Raw genomic sequence first — 16,328 nt, forward strand, 5'->3', positions numbered from 1 at the left:
TTTTTGACAAACAGTTAAGTGTCAGTTGCATAAATTCTGAGGACAAGTTCTGATGGAAGTTCTGATGATTAAACTCTGAAGAAAACAAGTCAGTATTTGTATGACGAATCACAAAAAAAGGTATTCACTTATTGAGAATAGAAGCCATATTCTGATGACTGTTAAAATCTGGAATTAGTTAAGTTCTGATATTAAATCCTGATGGAATCTTTGATGCTTACGTGGTATTTTTCTTTACTTGACTTATTTGTGATAAAATCTGAAACGGTCATATTTAAATCAGAATAATTTGGATGAAATAAATCAGTCATAATCATTATGGGTTAGTGGTTAACGTGTATGTCTTGAAAAACTGCATGTGCACAGTAATTGTTAATTATTCCCGTGCCCATTAACTCTTGCTTTAGATCTTTTACTGACTGTTATTATTACACATCAGTCTAGGGAGTCGAAGGATCATTATTTTTACTTGTAGTTGTTAACAATTCCTCGCATCCCTTGGTATTCTATTGCCTATTTAAATGACTGATCATTCATCAGTAAAATCACATCTTTTCATTTCTCTCAAACAATGGCACATTATAGTTGGTTTTTACTGCTATGGTATATAAACTGTGACCATTTTTCGAAATGAAATTCCGACTCTATATCCTATCAACAGCATTTCATTCGACATCTGGATTCAACTTCCAGGCAACATTAAAAATGATCTGATGTCTTTCCAAAGAGAAGTTCATCTTCATATTCTTAAACAGCAGGAGCAAATCATTCATTTTGCTGTTCTCTTTGTTGAAAGTAGAAAGAAGAATTAATTGTCATCCATTTGTTTCTCTTCACCGTCAGCTTTGTCAGTCTTCTTAGACTAGGACTAAGGCTGTTGATGTTAAGAATTCTTAGCATAGGACTATCTTGTAATTTTTGCATGTAATTGATAAATTTCATGAAATGTACTCATCTGATATATTAATGAAATTTCCTTTAATTGCAAGATTTGTTCTTTGTTTCTCAAATTATATGACTGTGCATATTTTCATTGCAGTTTGTTAATCTTTACTTCATCGTTTTTAACTTTATCCTGTGATGAATGTTTTGATTTAAAAATGGTCAATAATAAATTTTGATGATTTGAGGAAACAATTGAAGCACGGGTTCATGCATCTGAACCTGTGATAAATGAAGCTGAGAATGTTACTTCTCAGAAAGAAAAAGCAGCTCAAAGTTCTGATACTTTGAAAAGGAAATCTGTATATTCTGATGCTGCTGAAGCAACTCCTTCATTGGCAAGGATATTGAAGAAAATGAAGGCAAGGTGGTATTTGGCTAAAGCTATCTCAGAAGATACTGAAGAAGCCGAGGAAGGGGATCAGGAATCTCTGATCTCACAGGAACCGATTATCATTGAAGCCCTTCCAGCTCAAGCCAAAGAAAATGCTTCCAATATAGTTGTTACTCCTCCTGTCTCTCCAATTAAAGCTACAGATGATGCTAAAGAACAAACTGATAATTCTGAAATAGATATTCATAACTTGAATATACCTGAAGTTCTTTATCTGGAAGCTCCGTCTATATCAAAGACACCAGCTCTGGAGATAAATTCTGCTGATCATAATTTAGATGATGTTATTCCTGAATCTCCAGTTGCTTCACACACTGTTGAGCTATCAGAACACAATGAGTCTTCCTCAAGTTCTGATGACAGTGTTTCTGCTGAGACTCCAGCACCTATTCTGGGCAAGGAAGAATAGGTGAAGAAATTTGTTGAAAAGGAAGCACCTATTCCTTGGGAGGATACTCACAGAGGTATTGAGTGGACCAAGAAGTGGAATCAATCATATTTTATTCCATGTTCTAAAATTCTGACAGAGCATAATGCAAAAGATGATGAGTTGCTTACAAATGTTGATCTCAAGACACAACTCAAGATCACAGCTCTGTCTACAAAACATCTTCAAGGTCTGCATACTACTACTCATGAAAAGGTTGATACACTCAGAGAACAAGCTGATAGGCTAGATCAAGTGCTCAAGCTTGACAAGAACAGGTATATTAGACCTATTTCTGAGAAAGTTGCAGCAATTGAGAAAACTCAAGAGAAGCAACAGGCCCAATTTGCTGAGGTTCTGGTTAATCAAGCTTCTCAGAAAGCTCAATTGGATGAAATCCAATCTTCAGTTAAACTTCTTATTTCTCTCTTACTTCCTGATGATGCCAAAAAGGGGGAGAAGGTAGACAAATGCTCACCTACTCAAGAACTGAAGAAAAAGGATGATAAAAGTGATGACCAGGGAAACTCTGAAAAGAGCAGAGGTCAAAGAAAAGTTCAAGGAAAATATTCTATTCAAAACAAATCAAGTTCTGATGTTGTTAATGCTCAAAGACTGAAGTCAAGTAGTGATAAGTAAAGTCTGATGTCAAGTTCTGATATTCTGATTCAATCAGGATCTGAAGACTCTCAGAGGTTTTTGCAAACTCTGAAGTTAAAGGGGAAGCAGACTACTGTTTATTACAAAGATCCAAAAATCTAGACACTTGATGAGGAGATATTAAGAAGATTATTTCTGAAACACAATCTAGGAATGGATTTAGAAACTCTCAAGGGGAAGAAGCTAGATTTGCTGCTGAGAAGACAAATCCTAAGTCTAAAGCTTCTGATGCAAAGAAACCTCCAAGGCCTAAGGAGAAAGGCATTGTGATCAAGGAGAAATCAGTCACTGAGGCATCTAAAGCCAAAACAAGATCACAAATTGAGATTGATTCTAAATCAAAAGGAAAACAAAAGGTTGGTGAACCTTTAAAGAAAAAAAATTCTTCTATTCCAGTCTATCAAACTACATTGCATGATGATGATTTGATAGAAGATGAAACTGTTCAAATTCTGAAAAGTAGAAAGATAAGTGAAGATTCTAAAACAACCTCTGACACTGCTCAAGTTGTTGTTCAGAATAAAGGATAGCAAGCTACAGAAGAAACATCAAATTCTGATCAAGTTGATTTGGATAAAATGACAATTGCTGATAAGAAGATGTTATAGAAGAAAACTACTCCAGTTGAACCAAAATTCAATCTCATGATGAGTCAACTTGCTACATTTGGGCTGAGATCCAAGCAACCTAGAGATACAGCTGGATTAGGTTCTGACGAAGAGAAGATTCAAACAGGAGTAGAGGTTACTCTAAAAGATCCTTTCATATTGACAGACAAGCCATATGAACAAATCAAACAAAGACACCTTGACAAGGTGTTGTTTGCTCAAGTTGTGATAGATGCTCATGATAAGGAGAATCTAAAAGAGAAATTGATCTTATTTCTCAATGATGGAAGGACTTATAGATTAGATGATTTTGATGTATTAAAGAAGTCTATCAGAGAGCTTCAACATATTCATTATCTTCTGGAAGTAAAATCTGATGTTACAAGAAGATGGTCAGAATATATTTTGAAGGCTATAAGAGATCTATTCAGAATCTCTGGTACAAAGACTTCTCATTACAGTCCAATAATTATTGAAGGTGATGGAAGAGAAATTCCTATGCTGAAGAATTCTTCTAAGGTGGAAATTATTCTGAAAGGAAGATGCTTATGTTATAATGAAAACTCTTCACATCCTAAGGTTATCAGACTTGGTGATGGACTTGCAAGAACATCCATTCAAGCTCTCAGAACAACCATTTATCAAATTGTTGATACTAAAGAAGAAGAACTGATACAAATCAAAGCACAGTTAGCTGAAGTTCTGAAGAAAGCTGAAGATAATCTGATAAGAGATTTTGTTAAGAATCATTATGGATTCAGATTAATTCAGTGATGCTGGTAAAGCTGGATGTTTTGTAAGTTGTAATTATTTGTTTAGTCAAACTCCTATTACATTTGAACTTAAATGTTTTTGACATCATCAAATCTATTAACTTGTACGTTCTTGCATAATTTACAAGTTGGGGGAGATTGTTGAATATATTTGAGATGTCATGTCTAATATGTTTCATGTTTAGTTCTCAGATCTTAATAAACAGGAAATATCTATTCTTACTGGAATCAGGACTTACTGGAAGTCAGAACTTAAGGATATCAGAACTTAGATTATCAGAAGATAATATCAGAAGATGGATATCAGAACTTAAGGACTGGAGGACTTACACTTAAGGAAGGAAGCTGATTTACAAGAAAGAAGATAGAGACTAATACAAGAAGAAGATATGCAAGGAAAGAGTTCGAGGACTAGAAGAATTATAAGATATCTGATTGATATATTTTAGGAGACAAAATTATATTCCATATCAACTAGAAGTTATCTTGTAACTGTGTGTCTATATAAACACAGACATAGGTTTACTCTAAAAGAGTTACGATCATCGAGAAGATCATATAATTGTAACCTAGTAGCTCTCATGATATTTTTTCATCACTGAGAGAGAACAGTTCCATTGTAACAGAGTTTGTTATATCGAATACTTCTGTTTTCTGTTACTTGTGCATTAAATGGATTTGATTATATTCTACACTGTATTCAACCCCCTTCTACAGTGTTGTGTGACCTAACACAATGATCCAACTGTATGGATGTCAATAGATATATATTAGTGATATAACCAAAATTTCATATCAAAATAAATTTATTTGGTTTGCCATTTTAACAATCAAGCATGAGTTCGACTAGTACAACTAACTAGTGTTTAGTTCTGAATTTGTGTTTCGATTATTTTAAAAATATTTTTCATCGATCCAACTGTATGGATGATAAAATATATGTATATATATATATATTTCAGATTAAATTATTTTATCAAAATACTTTAATTTTTTTTCTGAAATTATTGAAATATCACCCAAACAAATAAATGCTGACATTAATACGGTGGGATCATTAAATAATATTTTATAAAAATTAAAATTATCAAAAATTATGTGCTAATTTACGACGAAATCCGTCATAAATTATTATCTGCAAAAAATTTAAGAAAAGTCAAATTTACCGCCAAAATTTTGGGGAAAAGGTTAAATTTCCCTTTTTGATAACTCACGACGAATTTTAATTTCCGTCGTAAATTTAGATGAAATATTTTTTTATTTAATTTCAAGTTAAAATTTTAATAAAAATATTTAACTTATGATGAAATGTTCAAATCGTCGTAACTTCAAATGATTTTTATTTTCCAGCCAAAAATTTGGGGAAAAGGTTAAATTTCCCTCTTTGATAACTTACGACGAATTTTAGTTTCCGTCATAAATTTGATGATCTGATTTGTTCCGTCGCATATATTTCGTTGTAAATTTAGATAAAATATTTTTTTATTCAATTTCAAGTTAAAATTTTAATAAAATAATTAACTTACCACGAAATGCTTAAATCGTCGCAACTTGAGATAATTTTCATTTTTGTTTAATCGTGTAGAGCATAATTTTATTAATAAAATACTAATTTAATTAATATAAATATTAATTTAATTATTTAATAAAATCCACAAAATTGTAAATATTTAGAGTCATATAATTAGAAAGTTTAATTATTCAATCTATTTCAGGAGACTATTTTTATACTTTATTTGTAATCTTTTATTATTTTATCTAAAAAAGTTATTTTAAACATGTTAAAAAAATATGTATATACAATTAAATTATGAAACGATAAAATTGTTTTACTAGTTGCCCTTCTATATATTTACTCAAATTATCTCTATCATTTATTTAATGTTTTTAAGAAAACAGAAAACTAACCGTATATTATTTTAGCATTTTGAACACATTTCTCAGTTTTCAACTATTTCTTAAAAATAAAAAAATTCAGAAATGTTTAGAAAACAGAAATTAAAAGTAGAAAAAGCCCCTAAATATTTCAACCAGGTTAGTGTATTTCAGTTATAATGGTATAGGTATAGTTTCTGTAAGTGTTTAGTTCTATAAGAAATAACATCTCATTTAGGTTATATATGACTAACTTATTCATTTTAGGTAAATATTTACTATCACTACAACAAATCAGGTCATTTACGATATTTTTTTGAACTAAAATCGTTGTAATTGAGGCATTTTCGACGAAAAATTGTTGTCGTTTTTACTCGAGTAGTAAGTTCAGTTTTGCGTCACAAGATAAGATTGCGTCTTAACTTAAAATTGCTTCGTAATTTAGAAAGTATGGACCCACATTTTAAATTAAATAATAAATCAATGTACGACGTAAGAATCGTCGTAATTAATTTAATTAAATTTCCAATTCAAATTTTTTTACATTTTCACAGCTAGCTAGTGTTTAATACTGAATTACTGTTTCGATTTTTTTAAAAATATTTTTCAACGATCCAACTCTATGGATGTCAATATATATATATATATATTAGTGATGTAACCCAAATTTCAAATCAAAATAGTTTTATTTGGTTTGCCATTTTAACAGTCAAGCGTCATCTTGAATAGTACAACTAAATAGTATTTAATCCTAAATTGGTTTTTCGATTATTTTAAAAATATTTTTCAACGATCCAACCGTGTGAATGTCATTAGATATATATATTAGTGATATAACCAAAATTTTATATCAAAATAAATTTATTTAGTTTGTCATTTTAACAATCAAGCATTAGTTCGACTAGTACAACTAATTAGTGTTTAGTTCTGAATTTGTGTTTCGATTATTTTAAAAATATTTTTCATCGATCCAACCATATGGATGATAATATATATATATATATATATCAGATTAAATTATTTTATCAAAATAGGGATCATTAAATAATATTTTTTTAAAATTGAAATCATCAAAAATCATGTGGTAATTTACGATGGAATCTGTCATAAATTAATATCTACAAAATATTTAAGAAAAGTCAAATTTACCGCCAAAATTTAGGGGAAAAGGTTAAATTTCCCTCTTTGATAACTTACGACGAATTTTAATTTTCGTCGTAAATGTAGATGAAATATTTTTTTATTTAATTTCAAGTTAAAATTTTAATAAAAATATTTAATTTATGACGAAATGTTCAAATCGTCGCAATTTTAAATAATTTTTATTTTCCCGCCAAAAATTTGGGGAAAAGGTTAAATTTCCCTTTTTGATAACTTACGACGAATTTCAGTTTCCGTCGTAAATTTGATGATCCGATTTTTTCCGTCGCAAATATTTCGTTGTAAATTTAGATAAATTTTTTTTTATTCAATTTCAAGTTAAAATTTTAATAAAATAATTAACTTACGACGAAATGTTTAAATCGTCGCAACTTCAAATAATTTTCATTTTGTTTAATCGTGTCGAGCATAATTTTATTAATAAAATACTAGTTTTATTAATATAATTATTAATTGAATTATTTAATAAAAGCCATAAAATTGTATATATTTAGAGTCATATAATTAGAAAGTTTCAATATTCAATCTATTTCAGAAGACTGTTTTTATACTTTATTTGTCATCTTTTATTATTTTATCTAAAAGAGTTATTTTAAACATGTTAAAGAAATATGTATATACAATTAAATTGTGAAACGTTAAAATTGTTTTACTAGTTGCTCTTCTATATATTTTCTCAAATTATATCTATCATTTATTTAATGTTTTTAAGAAAACAGAAAACTAACCATATATTATTTTAGCATTTTGAACACATTTCTTAGTTTTCAACTATTTCTTAAAAATAAAAATTTCAGAAACGTTTAGAAAACAGAAATTAAAAATAGAAAAGCCCCTAAATATTTCAACCAGGTTAGTGTATTTCAGTTATAATGATATAGGTATAGTTTCTATAAGTGTTTAGTTCTATAAGAAGTAACATCTCATTTAGGTTATATATGGCTAACTTATTCATTTTAGGTAAATATTTACTATCACTACAATAAATTAGGTCATTTAGGACATTTTTTTTAACTGAAATCATCGTAATTGAGGCATTTTCGACGAAAAAATTGTCGTCATTTTTACTTGAGGAGTAAATTCAGTTTTGCGTCACAAGATAAAATTGCGTCGTAAGTTGAAATTACGTCGCAAGTTAGAAAGTATGGACCCACATTTTTAATAAAATAATAAATCAATTTACGACGCAAGAATCGTCGTAAGTAATTTAATTAAATTTCCAATTCAATTTTTTTTACATTTTTTACAGCTAGCTAGTGTTTAATCCTGAATTAGTGTTTTGATTATTTTAAAAATATTTTTCAACGATCCTACGATATGGGTGTCAATAGATATATATATTAGTGATGTAACCAAAATTTCATATCAAAATGATTTTATTTGGTTTTCCATTTTAATAGTCAAACGTCAGTTTGACTAGTACAACTAACTAGTGTTTAATCCTAAATTGGTGTTTCAATTATTTTAAAAATATTATTCAACGATCCAACTGTATGGATGTCAATAGATATATATATTAGTGATATAACCAAAATTTCATATCAAAATAAATTTATCTGGTTTGTCATTTTAACAATCAAGCATGAGTTCGACTAGTACAACTAACTAGTGTTTAGTTCTGAATTTGTGTTTCGATTATCTTAAAATATTTTTCATCGATCCAACCGTATGGATGACAATATATATATATATATATATCAATATATATATATATCAATATATATATATATATATTTCAGATTAAAATATTTTATCAAAATACTTTAATTTTTTTTTTGAAATTCTTAAAATATCACCCAAATAAATAAATGCTGACATTAATATGGTGGGATCATTAAATAATATTTTTTAAAAATTAAAATTATGAATAATCATGTGCTAATTTACGACGGAATCCGTCATAAATTATTATCTGAAAACTTTTTTAGAAAAGTCAAATTTACCGCCAAAATTTTGGGGAAAAGGTTAAATTTCCCTTTTTGATAACTGACGATGAATTTTAATTTCCGTCATAAATTTAGATGAAATATTTTTTTTATTTAATTTTAAATTAAAATTTTAATAAAAATATTTAACTTATGACGAAATGTTCAAATCGTCGCAATTTCAAATGATTTTTATTTTCCCGCCAAAAATTTGGGGAAAAAGTTAAATTTCCCTCTTTGATAACTTACGACGAATTTTAATTTCCGTCGTAGATTTGATGATCCGATTTTTTCCGACGCATATATTTCGTTGTAAATTTAGATAAAATATTTTTTTTATTTAATTTCAAGTTAGAATTTTAATAAAATAATTAACTTACGACGAAATGCTTAGATCGTCGCAACTTCAGACAATTTTCATTTTTGTTTAATTGTGTCGAGCATAATTTTATTAATAAAATACTAAACTTACGACGGTTTTGGGGTTCGTCATAAATATTTACGACGTTTTACTTTTTTCCGTCGTAAGTTCGGTGCACATTTTTTTTCCGTCATAAGTTGGCCGTCATAATTGGCCTATTTTAATAACATAATATATTAAAATTTACATGTACAAATTGTTTCTTTTTAATTAATTTTAGTTATGCAATAAAATTATTTTACGCACTTTAGTTGTTATATTCTGTTTGTAGTTAGTTAGTTTTTAATTATTACTTCATGTACTTTTTTCAACAGTAGCGCTCTTTTTAAAATTGTGCACGTGACTTTAAATCTCTGGTACTATTCTGGATCAAGGAATGTAATTTGTCATATAAGAATTTTCAAAGTAATGTACTATAACTGATATATATTAGGACCTTTACTTTTAGCTGATGCGTGATTGTATCCCATCCTTCAATTTAGAAACTGTAAGGGGTATATGCTGCATTCTTTCTAGAAAATTTTAATTTAGTATGGCACGAGAGTGGAGACGTACAGCTTCCTTAATTGGACTAAGTTATTTTCTCAATATTTTAAATGACTTTTGTGAGTTTTAGCTATTCATGAATATGATGCTATTCTTCTATTTAGATGCAAATGCATTGTTTAAGCTCAAACTAGTCTACTATAAAAAGGAAGAGTACTTGCTGAATTCTATATCTGCATCACACATATATGTAACGCAGAACAAAATAATTTTAGCAATGAAACAAGATGTTGATAATCGTTACCTATCTAGTAAAAGCTACATTAAGAAGAAGCTTAAATTATTTGGTACTGAGGTAGAATTATGCGAAAATGTTCACAGCACAGCAGATACAGGTTACGATGGAAGTGCCAATTCTTCTTCGACAACAAGTTCATCTGATGAAAGGGAGAAGGTCCGCAAGGAAAAAGGTAGAACAAGTAATCCTGAGAGCAAGAAGATCAAGTGTCAATACTGTAATAAGGAATTTGGTAACTCGCAAGCACTAGGGGGTCATCAAAATGCACATAAAAAGGAAAGGATGATGAAAAAGAGGTTGCAGCTTCAAGCAAGGAAGGTTAGCATGAGCCACTACCTTCAACCATTTCAAAATATTTCCTCTTTTGGTTACCACGGCTCAACTCCGTTGTTCTTAGATACCTCATATAATGTTTCAGAAATCACTTTCTTTGATCCAGAACCCAATATTAGCTTCACTCCATATGATCACAAATATGCTTCTCACTTGCATTCCTTGCCCGAACCTCTACCAGATCATAATGATTTGCATCAATTTACTCTTACTCGTGCAAATCAATTTGGCGAAAACAGACCGGTTGCCATAAAGCCTCCTCGTTTCTCTAGTTCCGGACAAAACTATCTTTCTCTTGACCTTCATTTGGGTATCATCTGATCAGAAATACATAACAGAGATGATGCCCATTCTTCTCCATACAGTCTAGTTGTTTGACCTTCTAAATATTATATTACCATGCACAGTTGATATCATCCTAAGCAGAAGGATATGTGAAGGGGTAGTAATAATTTGATAATGTGGGAACTCTGTGCCGATATTTTATTATATATATGTTTGACAAAATATCTAAATAAAACTAGTTGTGCAGATCAAATGAAATTCATAACTTAATCGTATTCTTAAACACCAGAAGTTTAAGTTGGTCACTTTTCCAACAAACAATATTAGCACTCTACTTTCAACTAACGTTAGCATTCTTCTTATGGGTTCTTGTATAGTTCGATAACTCTAGAGATATAATAAAAACGTAAAACTTTATTACAATCAACCCAAAATTTATAATACATGTCCGAATTTATATAGAAAACTAATATAAGCTAAATACCGAAACTATCCTAATATATTCTAACATCCCCCTAAACTCACGATACTGTAGCAATGAGCATTGAGAGTTTGTAAGACATGAAACGAAATCGCGAAATAGAGTGAGCCTCTGTAAAAATATCAGAATTTAGAAACGAAGAGGGAACAAAAGGCAATGAGATAATGCCTTGCAGTAGATGATGGCGAGCAAGATAACAATCAATCTCAATATGTTTAGTGCGCTCATGAAATACCAAATTACGTGCAATATGAATTTCACTCTTATTATCACAATATAATGGGGTGGAACTAGGAAGCCTAACACCCAAATTTGCAAGTAAGCGACGTAACCAAACAATCTAACCGGGTAAAACAACGATATCCTTTCTGGGTAACACTATAGCCCAAAAATACACATAAAGCAGACTTCGCAGACAATTTACTAAGCTCAACCTTAGGTTTAAGAATAAACCAAAGACACGCAACGAAGCATAATCAGGCACTTCATCATATAATTTCTCAAAAGGTGATAAACCAGAATTTTGAGCTGTTGGAATTCGGTTAATCACATAAACATCAATAAGAAGTGCTTCATCCCAAAATATACTTGTAACATCAGCCAACAACAAAAATGAGCGAGTTGTTTCAACAAGATGATGATGTTTCCTTTCAACAACACTGTTTTTATGAGGATTGTCAGTAAATGAGGTTTGACGTATAGTCCCATAAGAATCAAGCAAGCGACAAAAAGCGTTAAAGCTATATTCACCTCCCAAATCACAACGAAAACATTTAATTACAGTTTTATGTTGAGTTTTTATATGAGCACTAAAATCTTTAAAAATATCCAAAAATCATACCTACGCTTCATAAGATAAATCTACGTATAACCAGTGAAATCATCAATAAACGAAATATAATATCTAGATCCTCCTTTTGTGAGCATAGGAGCAGGTCCCCACACATCAGATTGCACAATATCAAATGGAGCAAGAGAATGCGTAACATCTTATGAAAAGGTAAATAAGCAAATTTCGCTAATTTACAACCGCTACAGTCAGAAATATCATGAGCTTTTAGTTGTCCCAAGGCTCCAGTTGAAACTAAAAATTTCAAAAGAGATTGAGAAATATGACCTAAACGAGCATGCCATATGTAGAAGTCAGAAGACAGATCACTCAAATGAAAAGATGATAAATTAACACTAGGAGTTCCCACAGTAAATACATTGAGTTCATCCAAAACATAAAGTCCTCCCTGCTTATGACCTTTTCCAATTACTTTTTGAGATCTCGGATCCATAACACAACAAGTAGTAGAAGAAAAAGAAACTAAGTAACCAAATTCACATAATTGACTAACTGAAATAAACAAGATTTAACTTCAGATCCGGAATATAATAAACATCAAAAAGAGAAACCGTTGGGGTAACTACAGAACTAACACCTCATAATGACATAGGAGTGCCATCAGCAGTCATGATGGATAAAGATGAATCATCAGAAAATGTAACGAAAGACGACCAATGAGGAGACATGTGATGAGATGCACCTGAATCCAGAATCCATAGAGAAGAAAATAAACTTGAAGTTCCAGTTGACAAAAGATCTATTGATGATGATGATACATACATGTCGAGATATTGTTGAAACTAAACTCAAACCAAATCATAAATAAAGTCGAATCCAAATTCAACACTAAATTTAAACTGTATCCAAATTCAATCAAGAAACCAAACCCGAAATCAAATCCAAATTCAAATAACCAATTCCAATCCAAAATTAAATTCGAAAGCAGATCGAAAACCAATTTCAATTCTGATTGCAAATCCAAAATTAATATCAAATCTCAAGCAGATAAATCAATTACTACAATTGTAACATCCCAATAATCGAGTACTACTAAATCCAATCAATCAAATAACCCAAATTACAAGATCAACAACGATAAAATGAATGAACTAAAAGTAAAAAGTAACCTATTGGGACCATCAAAAAATCGATTTCTGTGGTTCCAAATACGATCTCCACCGTTCAAAATTTAGATACTGATGGAACGAAGCTGTGGTTAAATTTTCAGGATGATCCAACGGTTGAAACTCTGGGAAGCATAAAAACAAGTTGGCTGATATGGGCAGAAAAGTTTCTGTGAATTTTCGAGAAACTTTTGTTGTTGTAACGCAACTCTATCCATTTAATGATTCCGCTAAACTTCCACGATCACTCAAAACATATCTCATATACCATGTTAACTTTAGAGATATAATACGAAAGTAAAACTTTATTACAATCAACCCAGAATTTATCATACATGTCCGAACTTATATAAAAAATCAATATAAGCTAAATACCAAAAATACCCTAATATATATAATAAATATAAATTTATATATTCTAACATACTTAACACCAATTGGAGTATAATTTATGAAAGAAAATAATATTGTTTGTGACAAGTGAGCGATAATCCATGGCAAGATACGTTGGATATATTTTCCAAGGATCCCGTCTTCCTAGCTAGAACCTTAATTTTGTGGGCCATATTCAGCCATAAAATCTAACCTAATTAAGTTTACCTTAGGGTACCGGGGCTCTAACTCTGTGGCGCCCTCCAAACCCGGGTCAGAAGTTTGGGGTCCACACACACACACGGAAGAATGAAAAGTTTATATGGAATGACAAGTGCGAAGAAAGTTTTCAGAAATTGAAGCAACGATTAATCACAGCACCTGTTTTGTCACTTCTAGACGATCAAGGGAATTTTGTAATTTATAGCGATGCTTCTCATAAAGGACTAGAATGTGTTCTAATGCAGCACGATAAGGTGATTGCGTATGCGTCAAGGCAATTGAAACCACACGAACAGAAATATCCTTTAATGCTGTACTTCGAGAATTTTTTTTATGTATTCTACAGTTATTGTGTTTATATATTGTGTTTATAGACGATATTTTGATTTAATTAATTATTAATTGATTTTAATTAATTATTTAATTAGATTTAATTATTTCAAAATGATTTAAAAATTCCGAAAAATAGTTTCTAGCTTTAAAATATTATTTTAAATTGTTTTCAAGGCTCGATAATTATTATAAAATTGTTTTGAAGCCAGAATTGGCCAAACGAACTCTGTTTATTACTCCGAAATTGATCCAATGATCTGTTTTAATTCCGAAAAAATGTTTTAAAAATCATTTTAAATATCCGAAAGTCTATTTATGACCCGAGACTTCTTTATAAATGATATATCATTGATTATGTGACGTGTTATGTATTATATATGACTTGTTGGTTAACTGTCGGTCTGTATATTGAATGTTTACTTGTTTATTGCGTAACTTTCAATCCGTTAATCGGATTTGGGTGAAACTAAGGGTAGATAGAAGTATGTGTTGAATATAATCGTATGAGTTGAATATTGATAGATGCTTATGATATGTGAGCAGAAGAGGCAAGGCGTAGGAAAGGGAAACAGGTAGTCGAGGAGTAAGACAGTCGTGATTGAAATCGAGTGCAGTATAATAAGCTAGTACCACGCAAGTCTTCTGAACTTTCTCGAGATATTATAGTGATTGATAGTCCTATTTTATATTGCAAGTGCTTTGAAGCACTGAACCCTAAACCCTGATTCCAGTTATTGATCTTGAGCTGTAAACCCGATTCTTTCTAAACCATTGATTGTTGTATACCCAAATACAAACCTCAAATATACGATGCTACTCAACAAATACATACAAACTAATTATTAAACACTGAACCAGATTGCTTACACCCTCAAACCATTGTATATTATGCTTTGAAAGGCCAAATCCTTGAAACCCTGAAACACTGATTCTTTTGTTATCCAATTCTTTCACTACCTAACAGCCAAGCTTTGGAAATGCCATATTGATATTTATGCAGAATGAAACCATTTTCATTATTGAACGTCCAATGTTGTTAATGATCCTATTTATTGTTTATTACTGCTTATTCTATTCTATTATTATGGTAGAATTGGATTATTTTTACAAAATTGTGGACCAGATTCGTAGTTAGACCATATAATGGTCAAGTTACGCCAATGTGTGCCTTGGATCCAGTAGTTAGAGCAGTGATGTGTGCTTTGCTCGGGGTTAGTGCGTGACTGATCAGCAGCCTAACCTTGGTTTTTTTAAATGAAAATATAATATCCAATTCTAAATCATAATTCATTGTTCACTTGATATCGTAACCATATTTACCTGATGATCATTATTCTCAGTTTTATCATTGTAACTTGCTGAGCTAGTTAGCTCACTTGTGCGATGTTGTTTATGTTCTTTTCCAGTTAAGAAGGAACAGGTTGGTAACGAGGATCCCCAGTCCAGCACGAAAGCTAGGGGTTCAGGTTGATCGAGCTAAGCTAGTAGGCTTCTTTTGGGATAATTTGAATTTGTAAAAGTTTGTAATAATGTTTAATACTCAATGTTGAGTTAGGATAGTTGGGATTTGAACGGTTTGTAATATAAGTGTGTGTTTGGCTTGTGTGCATACTTTAACCTGTTGCGGTCCGTGGTAGTTGGTAAGTAGGGTCACTGCATATCATTATTATTATCTTTATCATTGTTATAAACAGGTTATAATAATAATCTTTAATGTTTAATCGGGTTTGAAATAAATAATCGTTAGAGTATACTTCTCTCATAATAAATGAATAGGTATATAATATTTATTATTCGAACAATAAAATATAGTTGAGGGAATACGATCTTTGGAAATCGTTTAAATAAATGTTTGAGGTAGTTAGTTTAGTTAGCTTGGTTGGATAGATTTATTTATTCGTTTACGCGTTTGCTTGGTCGCTTATTCGCTTTCGTAATAATTTCTCGTAAATGGTTCGCGGTGTAAATCCTTTCGTATACATTCTTTATGTTTTAAAATATCGTTTTTGGATATAAATCCTTATGATTTTAAATTTGTAATTATATTATGATTCCCGTAATTCTTGATAGTTCATAGATACAGTCATTTTTCAAAGTTCGTTTTCTTCGAAAACTAATACCATTTACATACACTCATTTGGTACGTATAATCACAATATCAACTCGGAATCTTAAATTAAAAACTCGTATATGGTGTGGTCGCAAAAATTTTTACCGATGTCAAAAATTTGGGTTTTTACATATAACAAGACTCAACAATTTGTGTCAACTTCTACAGCAGAGGCTGAATACATAGCTATAGGAAGTTGTGGTGCTCAAGTGCTTTGGATTATAAATCAGAAAATGGACTATGGTCTAGTGTTACACAAAATTCCA

At 30.5% G+C, this 16,328-nt stretch overlaps 1 protein-coding gene across 1 annotated transcript; it reads left to right on the forward strand.

Annotated features, from left to right (window-relative positions):
• The first annotated feature begins 9,949 nt into the window (after positions 1-9,949).
• Positions 9,950-10,624, forward strand: LOC141660886 (zinc finger protein 5-like). Its single transcript, XM_074467864.1, has one exon. It carries the CDS (start codon positions 9,950-9,952, stop codon positions 10,622-10,624), a length of 675 nt encoding a protein of 224 aa, XP_074323965.1.
• The last annotated feature ends 5,704 nt before the right edge of the window (positions 10,625-16,328 follow it).

Source organism: Apium graveolens, chromosome 5 (genome assembly GCF_009905375.1).
Source record: "Apium graveolens cultivar Ventura chromosome 5, ASM990537v1, whole genome shotgun sequence".
Lineage (NCBI taxonomy): Eukaryota > Viridiplantae > Streptophyta > Magnoliopsida > Apiales > Apiaceae > Apium > Apium graveolens.

What these genes read in the sequence shown, in the direction of transcription:
- LOC141660886 (XM_074467864.1), top strand. Translation starts at nt 9,950, where the DNA reads ATGAAACAAGATGTTGATAATCGTTACCTATCTAGTAAAAGCTACATT.